This window comes from Babylonia areolata, chromosome 10 (genome assembly GCF_041734735.1).
Source record: "Babylonia areolata isolate BAREFJ2019XMU chromosome 10, ASM4173473v1, whole genome shotgun sequence".
In the NCBI taxonomy this organism is placed as follows: domain Eukaryota; kingdom Metazoa; phylum Mollusca; class Gastropoda; order Neogastropoda; family Buccinidae; genus Babylonia; species Babylonia areolata.
Genome location: NC_134885.1, coordinates 17,384,925 through 17,406,937, shown reverse-complemented (window position 1 = coordinate 17,406,937; position 22,013 = coordinate 17,384,925). Strand labels below are relative to the sequence as shown.

General features: G+C 38.4%; 1 protein-coding gene across 4 annotated transcripts in view; it reads left to right on the top strand.

Annotated features, from left to right (window-relative positions):
- The window catches only part of LOC143286835 (dynamin-binding protein-like), a 274,661-nt gene that overhangs the window by 44,508 nt on the left and 208,140 nt on the right, over nucleotides 1-22,013 (top strand). For all 4 annotated transcript variants that reach the window (XM_076594658.1, XM_076594659.1, XM_076594657.1 and 1 more), the window contains 2 exons: nucleotides 1,954-4,489; nucleotides 18,181-18,254. In XM_076594658.1, the coding sequence (XP_076450773.1) occupies nucleotides 1,954-4,489; nucleotides 18,181-18,254 (2,610 nt within the window). The remainder of the gene's footprint in view (nucleotides 1-1,953; nucleotides 4,490-18,180; nucleotides 18,255-22,013) is intronic.

Sequence of the window (22,013 nt, the reverse complement as noted above, 5' to 3'; positions counted from 1 at the left end):
CTGTATCGTTTTTGTGTGTAAGTGTGGATTCTCTTAAATTCTTTGGTTGAGGTTGACAAATCAAGTATATTTGCATCCTTGTGTAACACATTTGATTAAATCTGAATGTTGTAATTATTATGAACTCATTTGGTGCATGCTGATATATCAAAAGACAGAGAATGTCTTCATTCAATAGAAATAACTCTTTATGCCTTACTAGATGATACATATATGGATATAAGTGTGAATGAATAAATGGGAAAGCAGTAGGATCAGGTGGAACATGGATGAGTCAGGGAGGTAGAAGTATAGAGGGTGTGAGGGAGGGCATACACAGTTGGAAAAGCCCTTGCAATATCACATAATGTTGTTATATATGATTAAACACCGAGTCAGTTGTGCAGGCTACAAAAATAGTGCATATCAACATTATTGCGTAATTGCAGACTCTGTAGAGGTTAGCTGTCAATCCATACAACTTACAATGTTACATGCACCATGGTCATTGTTTGGTGTTATTGTTAGTGGTGCTGACTTCATTGAAGGTCAGATGTCTTTTGTTTTTTTCTCTCATTATATGTTGAATGTGGAGTAACTTGTGATGGAAAAGAAAAGAACTTTTTTTGCAAGGGTGAAAAAAGAAAGTTTGCTGGCTTCATTTTTACTGCAGTTGCCAAGAAACTGTGAGTGAATGATGGGCTGAAAATGTGTGGAATACCAGAACTATGGATTATATTTTAATTTTCATATGTTTTCTAGCTTCATTTCAGACATGACATATTCAGAAAGTATGTGAAATCTGTTCATCTCACATGTATGGTTCACTTTTTGTTAACCTGTGTGTTAAATAAGCTTAAAACTGTTAGAAATTATATAGTCTGTTCATTTTCCTTGCAGAAAAGTTTGTTATATATACTTTCTTGTAGTAGTTTGCATGCTAGATTTTTTTTGTTAATTATTGCCCTCCGCAACCAAAAACTGCCCACCAAATAGGAAGTTCAGGCCAAAATAACGCCTGGCTCTGAAGAGGTTAAAAAAACAAAATGAGGAAGATACATGTTTTGAATCCTTCATGTTGATTTGTTATTTCCAGCCTGTAAGGCATGCCTTTTTGCTAAAATCTGACCCTTGCATCTTAAGTTCTTTTGGTCAATTTTTGATGTCAATGCAGTTGTTTCCTTCAGCATGGAGCACTTCGCTGTAGAAATTATTGTGGCCACCAGCCCCTATCACCAAGTGATTTGCATCATGGATTTACAGGTGTGTCTTTGGATGTACTGCTCAAATTTCATGACCAGCACTGCAAGTGTGTGTATCTCTTTGGCCAGGTTAATGGCTGGATATCATTATGAAAGGAAGCAGAAAGTTCAGCCTTGTCACACTGTCTCAAAAATGGACCTCATGCCTGTCTGTCATGGTGATCTCAGTTTCGATCCCCCTCCACTTCCATGCTTGGGTTGAGTCCTGTCAGAGTGTTTGTTGTTGGCAGATTCATGGGGGACTGTCACTAGAGGGATGAGGTGGCAGTCTCCACTCAGTAATGGGCCGCTCTGTTAGTCTGGCTCTGTGACTAAGCAGTTATTGTCATAAGTAGGGGGCTTAATAGGTGGTGTCCCTGGTATGTGAGTCAGAACAGGTACTACTGAATACCACCAAAGTGACTCAGCAGTAGTGTAGGGTCTCCTCTGGTATGGGGCCTCCTGGTGACCTGACATTGATAGTTCCCTGTGGGTTTCTGATGCTGGGACTATGATGGACAAACCCAGGTGTGGCTGTGTATGGGGATTTCTGAATGAGTGGCATGGGGATGACACCACTGAGTGGAGCAGATGATGGGGCAGCAAAAAAAAAAAAAAAAAAAAAAAAAAAAAAAAAAATTTATGTGTTTTGACTTGTGTATTTGAATGCATCTGTCTGCAGATTAGGTATAAATTGCCAAGTGATGATTGATTTTTGCGTATTTCTGTCCAGTCTCGAGCAGACAGTCTTGCCAGGACGTCAGAGGTGATGTTTGCAAGAGCGCTGGTGGACGTGATCCCTCAGATTGAAGGAGAATTGGGGTTCCAGGCTGGAGACCTCATCACAGTAACAGAAGTAGTGGATGATGACTGGTTTTATGGCCAGTGTCACAACAAAGTTGGTCTCGTTTCCACCATCTGTGTTGAATTTCTTGAGGATTTTGCTGATGATTCAGAGGTGGGTGCTGGTCATTTATCTTCTGAAAATAGCAAGGATAATCGGAACACTAAAACTGAAAGGGAGTCAGAACAAGTAATCAGAGAGGAGTACAGAGCAGAAGATGTGGCAGACAGAATAACTTCATTGACGTCTGATTTCACCTGTCAGAGCAGAGTTATTCCTCAGAACACTGTGTCATACACCAGGGAAAACACTCGCTCCCATGATGCAGAAATTACGCCTTATGCTAAAACACTGTTTCCCTTCCAGGCACAGTTACCCACAGAGCTTTCATTTGGGGAGAATGAGATTGTGACACTTATTCAGCATGTAGATGAGGAATGGATCGAAGGAGACTTGGATGGCAAAACTGGGCTGTTCCCAGCCACATTTGTTGAGATTATTGTTGATTGCCCATATGCTTATGATATTAACAAAATTTCCCAAACACATAGCCTTGATGACACTACAGAAACACAGAATCTGACAGAACATGGACATAACTTGAAAAAAGAATTGCACAACACTGCCACTACTGAGGTGAAGGACAATGGCAAAGAACAAACAGTTTCACAAAATGGTCATAATATTGGTCTCTTGAACAGTTCTGATGTTTCAGACTCATCCAGAGAAAAAACTGTAACACCTGACTGTCAGCAAACCACAGATGATATTAGTTTTACAGGGTTTGCTTTAGTGCTTCATGATTTTTTAGGAGAAATTCAAGGAGATTTGAATGTGAAAGAAGGCGATACGATTGAAGTTCTACGCATGATTGACTTTGACTGGTTGGAAGCCCGTAAAGACGGAGGCACTGTGGGGCTGGTTCCCCAGAATCATGTGCAAGTCATCAGTGGTGCTCCACAGGGCAACACCACGCCATCATCCAGGTTGTCAGAAGGAACTGTCACCACAGGCAGTAGTGCATCTGGTTATGTTGCTCAGATTTCAGGTATAGGGGAGAAAGAAGCTGAAGGGGTATTGTTGGCAGGCTCAAGAGATGGCGGTATTTCAAATACTTCAGTATTGTGTCCACCATCTCCAGATTCAGAGTCCTCACAGATCACCAGCAGGCAAACCAGCCACCCTTCATCACAAACACCTGTCTCCAGTGCGTCATCAACCAAACCATCTGCACTGAAGCCCAAACCTAAACTAGCCCCCAAACCAATTATAAAACCAAAACCTAAATCTTCTCTGGTTTCCAAATCTGTTGTTTCAGCACATGGCACTTGTAAAGAACCTGTCACTGGACAAAGGTCATACACAGAAAAAAGTACTTTCAAGGATCATGATGATGATGGGCAAAATGTTTTAACTGGTGAAAGCAAGAAAGTGTTTTCTGGTCTTGATGTTACCCTTTCGTTAGACAATTTAGTAAAGGTAGAGATAGAAAAGGCAAAGAGTGAAGTAGATGAGTCAAGAGGAAATAGTGTTGTTGGAGAAGGAAAAAAGTCAAGATCAGATTCATTTTCATCCACAGTTTCTGGAGAACATAATGTGAGCACAGTAGCTTCAGACTCACAACATACTGAAGACAGTGATAAGAGACATTCTCAAAAGATTGGAGACACACTTAGTGTTGTGACAGAAAAAGAAACCAGTGATGCCGTTTTGAGGAAAAAAGAAAAGAGTAGTTTGAGACCCAAGTCCAATACAGATGTGGAACATTTGACTCTGTCATCCCCAATATTCAACAGAAGCAATAATGACAATAGCTTTTCTGCTGTCAAACAGGACCATGAAGTTTCCCTCCAAACAGCAGTTTCTGTCTCACCAAAAGCCAGTCCCTCTTACTCCATGTCACCCCATCGCCCTGCCATCCTCAAAGCAGAAGACAAAGGTTCATTTGTGAATGCAGGGTTTGAGCATGATAATGAAGGTCAGCTGATTAGCTTAGAGGCCACCTCACGGCCACCCCATCCCACAAGATCTGTGCCTCGTCCGCCAGTATGTGTTCAGTTCACCAATAATGGCAGGAGTCAAGATGTGTCTTCACATTATATGGAAAGGAGGATAAAACGACCTCCCCCACGACCAACAGGACCACGAATTGCTCCTGTTCCATCCAAAACACCATTGCAGCCAGTGAGTGCAGACGGCAGCAAACCCATCCCTCACAGACCTGCTCCTGCTGCACCTGGTAGCTGTCATTCTGTACCAGTGAACCCTTCCTCATCTTCTTCCACAACACCACCACCACCATCCACAACAGCCATTCCACCAAGACCCCTTGGCATGGCTGGTATGACCCCTCCCAAAAGACCTCCACCTCGACTTCAGAAATCTGCCAGTGACTTGATGAGATTCAGTCCAGAGCCTGTAGAAGGTGAGGAAATGTTTTGTGAAGTTTTTGACTGCATATTACTTGTGTTGATTTCAGAACTGTTTTGTTTTTGAATTTTACAAATGATCTGGACAAGTTTAGACTCAAGCTTTAACCCTCTGCTCCCAGACAGAAATTTCACAAGGGAGCCGAGCATTAAATCTGACAATTGTTCACATGTTTTGCAGTTATCCTTCCTTCGCTTCTGTCACACATGCACGCACACACACACACACACACACACACACAAAGTGTTTTACATGAATTGCTCTATGTATGTTGCTCTGTTTGTGTATGTGCATGCACACACATGTGTATGTGTCTTAACTCTATGGAGACATAGTTAAATAGTGCATGTAGTTTTTCTGTGACGGGCAAATATGGGCATATTTGAAAAATTCAACACACTTTCACACAGAGACAAAGACATACAAATTATATATACTAGAAAGTTTACCATCTCTTCTTTTAACATTTTAAAACAGTTTTCTCATTAAATGCAGTTAAATATTTTTTTTGATATTTTAAATTTTGTCACTAAATATTGAAAAACAAACAAAAAAATTGAAAAATAGGTATACTGTACTCACCAGGCATGTCATATCCATCAGCTAATCCACAAGGCAGCATAAGATGATTTTCTCAGACAGTAAGGTTCCCTGATTCTTATGAATCAGTTTGAAGTTAAATGTTGCACAACAAACTGTTAAAAAAATAAAATAGAAGATCACAACACTGGAAAGAGAGAAAAAGAAAAACCATTCAAATCCATCACTTGAAAAAAACCCAAACAAACCTATTTACACATTTCTGCTGCAGCTAGATTATTATTTGCTGTAGTCCTTGTCAGTGTGGAACACCTCAAAGCATGGAACAGCACAGAGGGGCACTGTACACTGTTTGCACATGATTAAGGTGGATTTTTTTTGCGGGACCTTCTAAATCATGTGAAGGGAAGTTACTTTGCTCTGAATTCACACATACCAAACAAATAAAATCATATAGAATAAGGCTTTATTTATTTTGTTGCAGATGAAAACTAATGATATGCAGAAAATGTCATAGTTTTACATAAAAGTAAATTGGGAACATTTTAATTTTGAAGAATGCTTAAAAATATCCTATGTGTTCTTGAACAAATCATAAAAGCTGTGTGTGCATCTAAGATGATAACTGATCCCCACTGAGTAATCTGTTGTGTGTATATACTCGTTTTCCTTCCTTTCTTCTATAGAGTGACCACAATCAGTTGCTGATTATTCTGTCATTGATAGGGCGATCAGCAGGAAAAAGGCTCCCCCGCCCCCCAGTGCGTGTTCATTCACCCTTCAGTTTTCTCCAATCAATGCATACATACGCAAACGCAACATAGACAAAAACAGCAGTCCTCAAACCATTATCAGGTCACAACTACTGTATTAATTTTACCTTAAAAAAACCCAAAACAATTCATATCAACAGTATCAATTCACACAATCAGCTGAACAATAATTATCAAGTTCACACAATCAGCTGAACAATATCAAGTTCACACAGTCAGCTGAACAATATCAATTCACACAATCAGCTGTAGTAAGAACACCCTTAACAGTATCACTTTCTTCTGTTGTCCAATTTTTCATCACCATGGAGACATTTCCTTGCACATCAAAAATCACACAAGGGCGGAGCACGGATATGGCATAGAAGTTCTGGAACATGAGCAGGCAAAAGATTTTGCTTTGATGATAATAGGAGACCTTAATGCACGGACTGGTTGTGTAAACGCTCTGTCCTCAGCTGACAGAACTGAAAATGACAAGTGGGATTGGTCGCATTTTCAGGAAGACGATTTGTTTAAGAGAAAATCTGATGACAGAGAAAAGAACGCTTTTGGTAAAGATTTGTTAGAGATGTGTTCTGCATTTGATTGTGTTATTTATTATTTTATGTTGTTTTGGTTTTGATGATTCATTAACATTTGTCTTGTCTACAGGTGGAAGTACCATAGATTATGTTATAATGTCCAGAGAGTTGTATGTTATGGATTTTGTACGCTCATTGAAGGTTGTTTCATTATTGACTCACTGCATTTCCCTGTATCGTTTACAATTGCTTGTACTGAGAAAGTAAATGATATTAAATAGATTAATAGATCAGCTTAGGATGAAACAAAGGAGAACAGTTTCAGAGAAAGTCTTTATTCAGATTATTTATAGAATATGTGTGTACATGTGTTTTCTCTTTTGGATTACAGTGTAAATGAGGCTTTGGAGCTATTCAGTAATATATTGTTGAGAGTGAGTGAATGTATGAGGAAGCGTGTGTGTTGGGAGTGGTCAGCGAGATGCCCATTGGTTTGATGCTGAATGTAAAGATGCAAAACACAAAGCCAGACAAATGTTAACAATGTTAAGACAAACCAAGGATGATAAACACCGATTACCCTATGTGAAAGCTCGTAAGGAATGTAGGGATTTATGTAAGGTAAAGAAAGTCAGCTATAGACATGATAAAACCAGACGTCCAGCATCACTGAGCAAAGACAGCAAACAGTTTTGGAAAGAAGCAAAGCAAGTGTCTGGAAGAAGGAAAATAGGAGTATGTAAAGACATTAAAGAAAATGAATGGTTTGAACACTTTCAGAATTTATTTACTCAGAACAAGGTTATAACTACTGATAGCAGAGGAATCAAATATATCTGATGAACTCAGTCATGCTATTTCAGAACAAGAAGTTGCAGATGGTATTCAGAAATTTAAAAAAGGCAAGGCTTGTGGTGTAGACTGTATTTTGGCAGACATGTTAAAATCAGCTGATAATATTGCTGTACATTTTTTAACAAAACTATTTAACATTCTGTTTGATAAGGGCATGTATCCAGATGAATGGGCGAAGGCAATAATTGTTCGAATTTTTAAAAAGGGAGATGTTCAACAGACAACTATAGGGGCATGTCTTTGCTCAGTCTTATTAGCAGATGTTGTACATCAGTGCTAAACGGAAGACTTGTCAAATGGGCTGAAGAAAATGGTATGCTAACAGAGTCACAGGCTGGATTCAGGCATGGTTATGCCACAACAGATCATATTTTTACTCTGAATGTGGTTATTGAGAAGTCTTTATCAAAGAAGGGAGGTTAGCTTTATGCCTGTTTTGTTGATCTGAGAAAAGCATTTGACTCTGTGCAACATGAGTCTTTGTTTGATATTTTGATTCAGAAAGGTATAAAGGGGAAATTTATGAATGCTATCATTGCTATGTATAAATGTGTTATGTCTTGTGTACGTATTGAAAATAAGTTAACTGAGTTTTTTGATTGTCCTGTTGGCCTAAGGCAAGGATGTATATTAAGCCCTGTATTGTTTTCGTTGTTTGTTAACGAAATTGCATCAGCAATTGAAATCAGTGGTATTCATCGAATTCAGTTTTTGCCTGATTTATTAGAGTTGTACATTCTTCTGTTCGCGGATGATATAGTATTGCTATCTAACACTGCGGCTGGTCTGCAAAATGAAATTAATATTCTGAATAATGCATATAAAACACTCTTCTTGAATGTAAATACTGACAAGACTAAAGTGATGGTTTTTCGAAAAGGTGGCTTTTTGGGAAGATATGAAAAGTCTAATCGTGATGGAAATGCTCTAGAAGCAGTGAATGAATATAATTATCTAGGGTTTGTTTTTATGAAAAAAAAAGAGTATAAACAAAGGAGTAGGGATTTTAGCAGTAAAAGGCAAACATGCATGCATTAACTGTATAAAATATATAACGAAGCTGAATGATATTCCCAAAGGATGTTTTTTCAAAATATTTGATGCTCAGGTACAACCCATTCTTTTGTACGCTTCAGAGATGTGGGGTCTTAACAGACATGACAATATTGAAAAGGTTCATTCCTTTGCATGTAAACGTTTTTTGAACATACCACTTAAAGTACCATACGGCAAACTGGGACGTTATCTTCTGTATATAAACAGTGCTATAAAGTGTATCAAGTACTGGTTAAGGTTGCTGAATATGAATGTGCACTGATTACCCAGACAGGCATATTTGATGTTGTTTAACCTGGACAAAAGGGGAAAAAAATGCTGGGTGTCTTCAGTAAAAAATACTTTATTTAGCCTTGGGTTTGGATATGTCTGGTTGCAACAAGGCGTTGCTTGTGAGCAAACTTTTTTGTCATTATTTAAGCAAAGAAAGAAAGATATATTGGGGACGAGTGAAGTCAGTAATGTCTAAAGATATATATCATAACTACGGACTGTTTAAAACTGGTTTTCAGTGTGAGCAATATTTTGACTTTGTGGATAAAAAGTGTTTTAGGGACTGCTTGATAAAATTACGGCTTGGTTTGCTTCCAATAAATGGATCATTTTTCAGGAAAACATTTAAATATAATTCAAATTATGCATGTAAACATTGTAATGTGGTCGAAGATGAAAACCATTTTATAAACAATTGTGCCCTTTACAATAACCTGCGGCAAAAACATCTGAACTCTGAAGGTAATTGTATGTTCACTTGCTGAAGAATGGTTCTGCTTACAGTATTGGTAAACTCTGAAAATACGACAGGAATTCTGTGACAACAATGATGAAAGTCAGAATTAATTTACTATGCACAAGAAGCACTTTTGTTCTACAGGTTTAAGTTGGTATGTATTTTACATTTTGTTGTCCCTGCGTGATCACCATATTGTGTACTTTTGACCTCTTTCTAGTGGCCAGAAGCCTGGAGATTAAAGTTTTTGGCTCACTTGTGTAAACAAAGTTAATCTGTGTTTTAATCCAGTGTTCGGTTGTCTGTGTGTGTGTGTGTGTGTGTCTGTGTTAAACTTTAACATTGCTATTTTCTCTGCAAATACTTTGTCAGTTGACACCAAATTAGGCATAAAAATAGGAAAAATTCAGTTCTTTCCAGTCATCTTGTTTAACTCACTCCATGCCAAGAGTTTTTCCCCTTGCCAATCCCTGAAAACCCAGGGTTTGTATAGGATGGGGAAAAAAATGTAAAAAAAACAAATAAACACCCAGACAATTGATATTTAGTATATGTATGCAAGGAATGTTGTTCCATATGTGTGCAAAAAATCAAAGTATTTACTCACCATCTTGATGTTGACCGCGGTATACATATTTTGTGTATTTTTTAGCATTTTTGCACCCATCAGAAAGGTACACCAATGCCCTTGAACATGTTCCACATCACATTCTAACACAATTTGAGGAACTGAAGACCTAGTGCATGCAATGAAGTATGAACAGGTGGTGAAGAAAGTTGAAATTCACACATACAAAAAAAAAAATATATATATATATTGTCTCTACATAATGAAAAAAAAAAGGAGTTCACTGTACACAAAAGCCTGATGTAGTATCACCGACAATAGTCTTGTCTTGAGTGGAAGAGCTCATGGCAGGTGATGCTGAGTCCTGGGAGGGAAAAAGGAAAAATTGTCAGTCCAATCACTGGTGAAAACACTTGCAAAATCGTCCGTTTCCTCAGTGGTTTCGTCGTCTGTGTCTGTCTCATCTGTTGGCACATGTTTCTCACTTTCCTCTCCATTGTAAACACTCTCTTCAGCGGCCAAATCTATTTCTAGTTCATCGGGATCTGGTTCAAATTCACTGTCCGAAGAATCAACATTATCTCCTTCGACATCAGAGCCTTCAGTTTGGATCATTTCCAAAGCATCTTCGGCGCTGAGTAACATTTCACCTCTCCGACCGTGTCGAACACTTCGCCGTGACGCCATCTTGTCAAACAACTTACAAAGCTGACAGGGGGCACGCTTTGTTATCAACTGCGGTTGAGCTTATCGCGACACACACGCAGCGTGTGTGAATGAAAAGCTGACCAGAGGTGACGTAAGATATCACATCTGCTTTTGATTTTCGCATCCGACGTGTCACTCCGACAGCACGACTTTTTAAAATCCAAGTCCGCATATGCGGACATTGGCATCCAACGCTTTCTCCGACGATGTCCGCATATGCGGACAATGGCAGCGAGTGAGTTAAAACAGTATTGCACCTCTGGGATGGGCACAAAAAAATTTAAAAAAGAAGCCAAATTATATGCAAACTGCATTTACTGTTATATATATATATATATATATATATATATATATATATTTATTTATTCTCTAAACTTGGCACTTTGATCTGATATTCTGACACAACAACAAGAGCAGTCATTTTTATCATTTTTTGTTCAAACAGGAACTTCTTTTGCTAAGCATGGAAGTTATATTTATTTTGCATGTCTTTGGTGCAGATAGTAAAAAAAAGGGAAATTAATCTGTAATTAATGCTAGGGGACTTAATTTGCTTTAAACTGATCTTTCTTATCTTAAACATTACATTTTGAAATTATACTCAATACATAAAAAGCTTGTGTGTTTTACTCTCAGTGTACAGGGCTTTCACTATGTTCATTCTCCCAAGTGGTCTTTTTCAGAAAATATTAAAATCAATTTGACGAGTGGACTTTATAGATCTATTGGCTGAGCCCTGAAGGTCATGGGCAAAAATCAATTGCGTACGCATATTTATACATATTCAAAGCGCGTGCTCATATTCTTGCGAAGGACGCCATTTTGTTTCAAGTTGTTGACCTGCCTGTTCAATCCTATATTCAATGGACTATACATGATAACATGTGATGGAAAGTTGGAGAAGGAGACCGTTAAATATTTATTCAAAGAAAGATTTGTGAATGCCTCATCACTTACTGGATTATGCCCCAAACTGCCATAAAAATATCCACAGAATCAGTCGGAATTCACAATTAAAGATAATAAACCATGAGAGTTAATACCCTTGAATTGATGAAATGCAAAAATTTCCAGTCTTGTTGACTTTTCTCAAAGTGAAGTCCTTTTCATTTCATACGACGTTTAGAAGTACTTGTACTTGGCTGTACATGTTATTAGTTTAACAAAATACTCAATTTTCATATCAACTTTAAAACTATAAAACTAGAATGAACATAAAAGAGAAATTGAATCGACCAGCGTGTCAACCGGGTGTAACTAAACTTGTACATCTATCTAGATCCAGAGAAAACGGTTAAATGTTGCAGTGTGATTGGGGTGATAGCCATGTCTCCTTTACTGCTTTAGCCACGTCTCCTTTACGAATTTTTGATTGACCTTAAATATTTTTTGAGTGCCCTAGATACACCAGAATAATATTATTTAAACAGCATTCTCACTGCGAACACCGCAATCGATTTATCGCCCTTTAAAAAAGCATTTTTAAATAATATATTTTTGAACGTCAGTTAAGGAGCCCATATAGTGTAATGGGTAAGACAGTTTCTTCTCACCCGAACATGCAGAGTTTGAATCTGTCATTAGGACTTTTTTTTTCTTTTTCTTTTAACCCGAAGCTTTATAATAACAAATACAGAACACATTTTAACGATTAGATTTTTTTTTTTTTTTTTAAAGTGTATCACAAGTGAGTCTTGAAGGCCATGCCTCTCTTGTTGTTTTTGTTCTTGTTCTCTCTCTCTCTCTCTCTCTCACAAATGAGCAATGCATTGTATATGCATACTTTATAGCTGTATCTGGAGACCGTCATATTTTATACTGCAAGTAATACTGGCATGGTTATGTTAGTGCCACCGCCCAGCCATGTGTTGAGTCATTCGGGAGATGACCGCAGAGGCATAATTTGTGGCACACTGCTTCAGAGAGGATTCATCACTGTCCTTCGTAAACACAGTTCTTAGCTGTTGTTTTTTAAAAGCATCTTTGCAAGTATTCAGTCATTTTCAAAAGGATCAAAGAGTTGTTTACTTTCACTTATTTTCCTCCACTACTATCTGGGCAAAAGAAGATGGTGATGGGAGTAATGGAGGTAATAGTTGGAGAGGATTACAAGAACAAACCCTGCAGAGTCCAAAACAGTGTCATTTAAATTCCGATTGAATGTCAAAGAGAAATTCTGTGCTAGAAATTTCATCTTTTCCATTGCTCTCTGTATTTCTGACTTTGTTCTTCCTTCACTGTTGTCTTATTTTTCTGCCTTCCCAGTCCATTCCCCTTTCTTTTTTCAAGCAAGCCTTGACACCTTTTTCTTTTTTCTGCGGTCTGTAATGTGCTTTCTGTGCTGATTTGCTCTGGCGATTAGGTTGTGAAATTGTAAACACTGGGATGGGAACTAGCTGTCCATTTTACAGTGTTACTTGGCAATATGGCTCTTATTATGTATTTTTTGTTTGCGTTTGAAGCATTGGGTTTTTTTTGGTTTTTTTTTTTTTGGTTGTTTTTTCCAATTTTATGTTTTTTTGTAATCTGGGGATGATAAATTCAGTGGAAGGGCTGACATCCTCAGCACAGTCTAATCTTATTTGTCCTAAGTAGCTAATAAATGGTTAAGATAATGTGTCATGAACTGGTTTTTTGTAGGTTTATCTTAACAATTTTTTATGTGTGACATTTTTGTGCTTAATGTGGTTGGACATTTGTGTAGTTGGGGAGTCCTGAAATGGCCCTGTTTCAGTCGACTGGCCTATAAGCAACAATAATGATGATAACTTTCAATCAGTTGTTTTGGCTGCTTTTCCTACCTATATTTGATAAGTGTTTTCACTTGTCTTTTTTAGTTTCTGTTATATTTTTCTATATGTTTTCTATATATATTTTATAGATATTTTTCTTTATCAATTAAGTATTTATTGACTGAGGAAGTGTTTTTTGCTTGTCTATTCAGTTCTTGTTATACTTTCTTTCCTTCATTATTTGAGTATGCATAGACTAAAGAAATGATTTCATGTTCTTGTTTTCCATTACTATTCACTTGAATGTTTTAATTTTCTAGCTTTTTTTTATCAGTAGTTTGTCCATTTAGTGCTCATGTAGATTTTTTGCTGGTATATGTATGTGTGTATATATATATATATATATATATATATATATATATATATATGTGTGTGTGTGTGTGTGTGTGTGTGTGTGTGTGTGTGTGTGTGATGCAGCATGCGAAAACCCAGCTAAAGTCGCAGCCAGCTATTCATAAAAACACATTATTAGGGTCAAAATAATGAAGATCTAGATTTTTACCAATTTTGCATCTTTGAAGTTATCTTTGCTGTCGGTAAATATTTTAACATTAAAATGCTTGAAACTGAAGTATATTTTAATGTTTTCAAGTGATACTTCTGCACACATTTGTCACTAAAGTTACGATGTTCAGTGCGTTTTGACTCCAGGCTTTTCTGAAATTATGTCAGCCAATGATGTAGCAGAAATTTAAAAAATTCATCAGCAATACAGGAAATATTATTTTTTCAAACACAAAAAATTAGCCTTTGTCTCTCATTTGAACATTCACTGTCACCGTTGACTACTCTGCTCTCTCTGTTCTGCTCTCTCGGTGACTGCTCTGCTCTCTCTGCTCTGCTCTCGTTGACTGCTCTGCTCTCTCATTGACTGCTCTGCTCTCTCTGCTCTGCTTTCTCGTTGACTGCTCTGCTCTCTGACTGCTCTGCTGTCTCTGCTCTGCTCTCTCATTGACTGCTCTGCTCTCTCTGCTCTGCTTTCTCGTTGACTGCTCTGCTCTCTCTGCTCTGCTTTCTTGTTGACTGCTCTGCTCTCGCTGCTCTGCTTTCTCGTTGACTGCTCTGCTCTCGTTGACTGCTCTGCTCTCTCATTGACTGCTCTGCTCTCTCTGCTCTGCTTTCTCGTTGACTGCTCTGCTCTCTGACTGCTCTCTGACTGCTCTGCTTTCTTGTTGACTGCTCTGCTCTCTCTGCTCTGCTCTCTTGTTGACTGCTCTGCTCTTGTTGACTGCTCTGCTCTCTCATTGACTGCTCTGCTCTCTCTGCTCTGCTTTCTTGTTGACTGCTCTGCTCTCTGACTGCTCTACTTTCTTGTTGACTGCTCTGCTCTCTATGCTCTGCTTTCTTGTTGACTGCTCTGCTCTCGTTGACTGCTCTGCTCTCTCATTGACGGCTCTGCTCTCTCTGCTCTGCTTTCTTGTTGACTGCTCTGCTCTCTCTGCTCTGTTCTCTTGTTGACTGCTCTGCTCTCTCATTGACTGCTCTGCTGTCTTGTTGACTCCTCTGCTCTCATTGACTGCTCTGCTCTCTTGTTGACTGCTCTGCTCTCTCTGCTCTGCTCTCTTGTTGACTGCTCTGCTCTCTCATTGACTGCTCTGCTCTCTTGTTGACTGCTCTGCTCTCATTGACTGCTGTGCTCTCTCATTGACTGCTCTGCTCTCTTGTTGACTGCTCTGCTCTCATTGACGGCTCTGCTCTCTTGTTGACTGCTCTGCTCTCTCTGCTCTGCTCTCTTGTTGACTGCTCTGCTCTCTTGTTGACTGCTCTGCTCTCGTTAACTGCTCTCTCATTGACTGCTCTGCTCTCTCAGCTCTGCTTTCTTGTTGACTGCTCTGCTCTCTCTGCTCTGCTTTCTTGTTGACTGCTGTGCTCTCTCTGCTCTGCTTTCTTGTTGACTGCTCTGCTCTCTCTGCTCTGCTCTCTTGTTGACTGCTCAGCTCTCGTTGACTGCTCTGCTCTCTCATTGACTGCTCTGCTCTCTCAGCTCTGCTTTCTTGTTGACTGCTCTGCTTTCTCTGCTCTGCTCTCTTGTTGACTGCTCTGCTCTCTCATTGACTGCTCTGCTCTCTCAGCTCTGCTTTCTTGTTGACTGCTCTGCTCTCTCTGCTCTGCTTTCTTGTTGACTGCTCTGCTCTCTCTGCTCTGCTTTCATGTTGACTGCTCTGCTCTCTCTGCTCTGCTCTCTTGTTGACTGCTCTGCTCTCGTTGACTGCTCTGCTCTCATTGACTGCTCTGCTATCTCAGCTCTGCTTTCTTGTTGACTGCTCTGCTCTCTCTGCTCTGCTTTCTTGTTGACTGCTCTGCTCTCTCTGCTCTGCTTTCTTGTTGACTGCTCTACTCTCTCTGCTCTGCTCTCGTTGACTGCTCTGCTCTCGTTGACTGCTCTGCTCTATCTGCTCTGCTCTCGTTGACTGCTCTGCTCTCTCTGTTCTGCTCTCGTTGACTGCTCTGCTCTGTCTGCTCTGCTTTCTTGTTGACTGCTCTACTCTCTCTGCTCTGCTCTCGTTGACTGCTCTGCTCTCTCTGTTCTGCTCTCGTTGACTGCTCTGCTGTCTGCTCTGCTCTCTTGTTGACTGCTCTGCTCTCTCAGCTCTGCTCTTGTTGACTGCTCTGCTCTCTCAGCTCTGCTTTCTCATTGACTGCTCTGCTCTCTCAGCTCTGCTCTTGTTGACTGCTCTGCTCTCTCAGCTCTGCTCTTGTTGTCTGCTCTGCTCTCTTGTTGACTGCTCTGCTCTCTCTGCTCTGCTCTTGTTGACTGCTCTGCTCTCTAAGCTCTGCTTTCTCATTGACTGCTCTGCTCTCTCGTTGACTGCTCTGCTCTCTCAGCTCTGCTTTCTCATTGACGGCTCTGCTTTCTCATTGACTGCTCTGCTCTCTCGTTGACTGCTCTGCTCTCTCTGCTCTGCTCTCTCGTTGACTGCTCTCTCGTGGCATGTCACTCCTTCACTCACCATTCTTGTTTTCATTATGAGAGAGAAAATAGGAAATTTCCATAGTGTTTTTCATACAGAAAATTATTGTTTATTTAATTGTGATTCTGTTCACACCACATACATGTTAAAAAAAATTTTTTTTTAAAAAGCTTTAAAGTTACAAGCAGGCAAACGTAAGTTTTTTTTCATGAGCTGATTTTTCCATTTGTTCTTTTGAGGCACACCAACTTTGAAAAAAAACAAAGGAAAAAAAGAAGAAAAACCCTGATAGATACATCAGTTTTGTTGTTTGTTTTTGGGTTGTTTTTTTTGTATTTGTTTTGTATGTTAATCTTTGATTATTAAACTTTCTGGAAGTACATTAATGTTAAAATTGATAAAATCAGACTTGCCAGGTTTTCGGGTGTGTCACATACACACACACACACACACACACACACACACACACACAGTCACTCACTCACTCACTCACACACACACACACACACACACACACACACACACACACACACACATATATATATATATATATATATATATATATATATATATATATATACAAATATATATCATATGCATAAAAAATGGTAAATAAACCCCAAAGAAAATAATTGTCCTCCTTTTTGATACTCTCATATTTTCGCCCATATATATATATATATATATGTTGGAGGAGTTGTTTCTTGTATGTGTTCAAGACGTTTTCTGCAGTTGGCAACCAGGGACGGTGGACCTTAAAGTCCCCAAACAACTATCACTTGCTTTGGTTACAGTCAAATCATATAGCTCCAATTTGAAGTGCCGTGAGAAAAATCAAGATTCTTTGTAGTTATGTTATTTGTATTTATTCATTAGTATTATTATTCTATTGGACTCTAAATTTCTTCTGAATAAACAGCCTACTATTACTTTCACACCATGGAAATGTCATCTTTTCTGCAGGAAAAGTAACAAACTTAAATTGCAGAATCATCCATGGTTTGCATTTGATTACATTTATATAAGTACAAATCAGTTATATTGTTGAGTGTGGCATTTTTGAAGTTCTCTATACTCAGCAGAGGTTACAAGAGACTTCTTTATCTTATCACATTCTTTTTATTCATTTATTCATTTTATTTAAAGGCAATTATCTTTTCTGGTCTTCTTCCCAAAGAAAATTGTTTCCAGTTTTAAACTTGTTGATAAAGTTAGGGGGTAAGGTGAATCCGTGTAATATTTCCTGAAAATCGGGTTTACACATTTTTACCATGAGTACACATACTTTCTGTTCATGTTGATCACTCCATGTTTTTTATGCTTCTCTGAATTGCACAAACAGGATACCAGGTATTTATTTACCCCCCCTCCCCTCCCCAAAATGTAACACCAAACTTCAATAATTCAGTATAATTTCCATTGTAAATTGAAATTCACACATATACCCCCTCCCTCCGACATCCCTCCACAACAGTATGCACACATTTTCATCAGTTGATTGATTAAATCATTCCTATATTCCTTATTAATGTATACTTAAGGCCCATGAACATACACTTTGGTTGTAGTGTGTGCTTAGTTGCTCCCAATCACAATAGAATTAAACAGTGAAGTCAACAGCTATCCATGTGAAACTGAAACCTATCATAGAAAAGAAGTGATGTACTGTAAATTGCTTAAAGTTGTTTCAGGAAGAAATTGCATTATTCTTCCCAGATAAAGTCCAACAATATAGTAATTTACTGTGATTTTGAAAAGAAGTAGTTCAGCTGTGATGATTAAAACCAATGAGTTCAACAGATTGTTATACAGAGAGGTCATAGGGTACCGTGCACATGATACAAAATTCATAGGTGACAATACATTGGATAGACTGGCAAAATGTTTCTAGATACAGACATTTGTAGAAGGTTGCAACTGTTGGTGTGATTCAGACTGAAAGAGGCTTCGAAAGGACAAAGGCCCATCAGTTTGTCACTGGTTGGGTAATTTCAATAATTGGGAGCAGTAACCCCTACAAAAACACTGTGCTCTCATCAGCCACAAATAGTTTGATTAGTGTTTATGTGTGAATATATACATCTCTCTCTCTCTCTTCTTTTTTTTTTTTTAATCTTTATTTTTTTATCTTGTTTTTAAAAATTTTTTTTATACACACACGCAAGGTATGGATGACACATCAGTGCTAAAGAGTGTTGAAGACTTTGTGGTGGACATGTGCTTACCAGATGAAGGAGAGGACAAGGAGGAGCTGGTGACTGACTTGAAAAATAGACTGCAGGAAAACAGGAATGACATTCAGGTAAATATCTGTTACTGCTTGCTTTTGAAATACTATGTATTGTTGTTGGGCTTGTTTTTTTGTTTGTTTTGTTTTGTTTTGTTTTTAAGAAAAAGATTGGTGTTTGCCATTCATTAGCATTGCCTGCTTTTACAGTTAACAGAACACATATGATTCATTGTGGAAAGAAAAGTTTAAATATTAGTAAAACAGATTGTTTCTTTAAGTTTGTGATTTGTCTGCTGATTGTGTTGTAGCCATGTGTGTATCACTGTGTGGTATGAAGAAGACTGCTTTGGATCATGTAATACCAAAGACACAGTGAACTGATGAAGGAAGGACAGTGGATATTATATTGTTGCAGGTTGCTGACTGTATCAGTAACATGGAAAATTTCAACACAAATTCAATAATAAATATGTTCTCATAAACACACATTTTATATATAAACATGATTAATTTCTTTAATCATAATTATGCTCACACATACACAGATGTGAACAGTAACCTGTGCTTAGTAAAGTGCACACGAATGCACACACACAGACACAGACAGACAGACACACACACACACACACACACACATGCACACATGGGCATGCCTCACACACAAACTCTTTCCATTAGTCCAGTTCCATGTTGGTCAGAAAAAGATAAGAAATGCTGATACTAGCGAGGAGTGAGCTGGCTGTGTTCTGCAGCCATTACTATTATTATTATTACTGTTATGAACATTTACACCTAATCTTGAAATTAAGCCCTAGGCATTGACAAATAGAACACATGTAAATATCAAAAAGAAAAAACTGAACACAAGATACCAAACATCATTAAAAATTATTCTCCCCCCCCCCCCCCGAACCCCCCTCCTCCCCCCCCCCCACACACACACATACAAGCACACGCGCACACACAATCGTAATAGTACACAATCAAAAATACTACCAACAAATTCTGAAAATATCAAAACTCACTCACTCACAAATAGTCATTTTAGTTCACACATGGAGACATTCATGAAATCATGTTGTAGGATTTGCAAGTAGTTATTTCTTTTATGGTTCCCATACATGTACATGGTAAGCCCTGTTGACAGCTAGCTATTAGACATTCCTGTACTGTGTTCTGTAATTACACAGCATAGTGTCATGATAATAATAATGATGATGATGATGATAATGATACATGTAATGAAAAAAAAGACAATGATAATGGTAATAAAGATTATGAATTTTTTCAGCACTTTTTCTCACACAGAGCTTAAATTACTTTACACTTACAAAACTCATAAAACTGCATGACAAAATAATGAATTAATTCACACACTTACTGCAAACAGACATCATGACACCAGTCATCTGACTGACTTGCATCCACACACACACACACACACTCTCTCTCTTTCACTCACACACACACACACACACACTCTCTCTCTCTCTCTTTCACACACACAAACACACACACACACACACACACACACACACACACACACACACACACACACAACACACACACACACACACACAGAGTCTCACACAGTCTCACACATATACACATGGATGAAAAGCAATGTGGACTAGTGGTGGACAAAGATATTAGTACTGTTTAAACAGATGGGTCTTTGAGATTTGAAAGAGGTGATGGAAGTAGAGTGTCTTATGATGGGTGCAGTGGCTAAATGGTTAGAGTGCTGGATTCTCACCCGAGTTTCCTGAATTTTGTCCCCGGTTTCAGTACACCTGGTTGATCAGAGGTGGAGTGTTGTTTTTTTTCTCTTAGGTCAAAGGCCTGCTAGTGCCAGAACCCCCTTCATACTTACATTAAAGATCTTGTAATTGCATGTCAGCATTCAGTGGGTTATAAAAACAAAACAAAAAAACTTACACCAAAATGGACTGTAGCTGCCTACATGGTGAGATAAGAACAGTCATACATGTAAAAGTCCACTGTACATATGAGTGAATGTGGGAGTTGCAGCCCACAAATACAGAAGAAGAGTGTCTTATGTTACATGTTAGATTATTCCAGATGGCTGGAACAGAAAGAAAAGAGTATGCTAACCAAAGGATTTTGTTCTGACATATGGAACACATGGAATATCAGAAGAATAAAAATAGAGATTTGGGGATGGGGTGTAGTGATTAAGAATGTCAGAGATATTCAGGATCTGTGACAATGACAGATAAGAAGCTGATTGAAGAGAGTATGCACAACATCCTGGACTGAATTGGAAGCCAGTGCAAGGATTTCAGAAGAGGTGTGGTATGTTGACATTTGGGCAGTGTCAGAATCAGTTTGCAGCATTGTTTTGGACCTTTTGGAGTTTGTGAAGTGGATAGTTTTGGATGCCAGTGAGGAGAGCATCACCATAGTCCAGCCTGTAGAGAACAGGAGAGCAGACAATAGTTTTGGTTGCACATGCATAAAATAGTGATGGATGGTACTTACTCTCAAGAATTCTAGGTATGTTATCTAGAAAATATTTGCGATATGCTCTTTGAAAGATCAGGTCTGATAAGAAAAAAAAGAAAAAAAGATACCCAGAACATCAAACGAGAAATCAATGTCTCTGAACTGTCAATGCAGATAGTTATCGGCAATGAGGAATCTTTTTGAAAATTAGTAGAGTAAGTTATGTGAAAAAAAAAGTTGTTTTTTCCCCATAATTAAACTGCAGTTTGTTTTTGTGTCACCCAAGATTTTAAGCCATAAATGCAGCCTTGGATATCTAGAATATTTTTTTCTGTGGAAAAATTAGTTAAACTTGACAGGTAGAGCTGTGTATCATCAGCTAAACTTTTAAGAGATAAAGAGTGATGATCTATAATTTGAGAAACTTACATACATACAAACAAGACCAACACACTGAACTTCATAAAACTTTGCTTTCCAGGAATGTGGCAGGTGTTCAGCAACCATGCACAAAGACTTTCTGTCCAGGTTCACTGAGGTCAGATTTTGTCCGTACATTGGTGACTGACAGCCTGAATGCCAATAGAGTGTCGCTGTCTGGACAAAAGAATTTCATTGTCAGGTGTGTTAAAGGCAGCTGACAGATTAAGAAGAGAACAAACACAAATTTCATCCTCATCAAGTGATTTGATAAGATTGTTTGCAACTTTTCATATAGCAGTCTCAGCACTGTGACCTGCACTGTAGGCAGACTAATGTGGATCAAGCAGGTTATAGGTTCTCACTTTCAGATGGTCAAGAAGCTGAGCTGACACCACTCTTTAAATTAGTTTTGACAGGAATCAAAAGTTAGAAATGGGCTTATAGTCCTAAGGCAGTCAGGATATAGAGAGGGCTTCTTAAGCTAAGAGTGGACAAGAGTTGATTTGTGAATGCTTGGAAAGACACCACCAGATAGAGAGCAATAAACAAAAATCGATATGTATATGGCAAAACATCATCAAAAGATCTTCACAAATCACTTGATTATGATAGAATTTCTGCTTTCTCTTCGGGATCTCTCAGCTGTCTTTAACACAATTGACCAAGCAATCCTAGACTGCAACACTCCCAGAATTTGAGGTGTCACCCAAGCATGGATAAAATTTTACCTTAGTGAACATAGATAGTATCAGTATCAGCAGCTCATGGAGGCGTCACTGCATTCGGACAAATCCATATACGCTACACCACATCTGCCACACAGATGCCTGACCAGCAGCGTAACCCAACGCGCTTAGTCGGGCCTTGAGAAAAAAAAGAAAAAAGATATATATATATATATATATATATATATATAACAATGACGTCAAAAAAACGTGGACA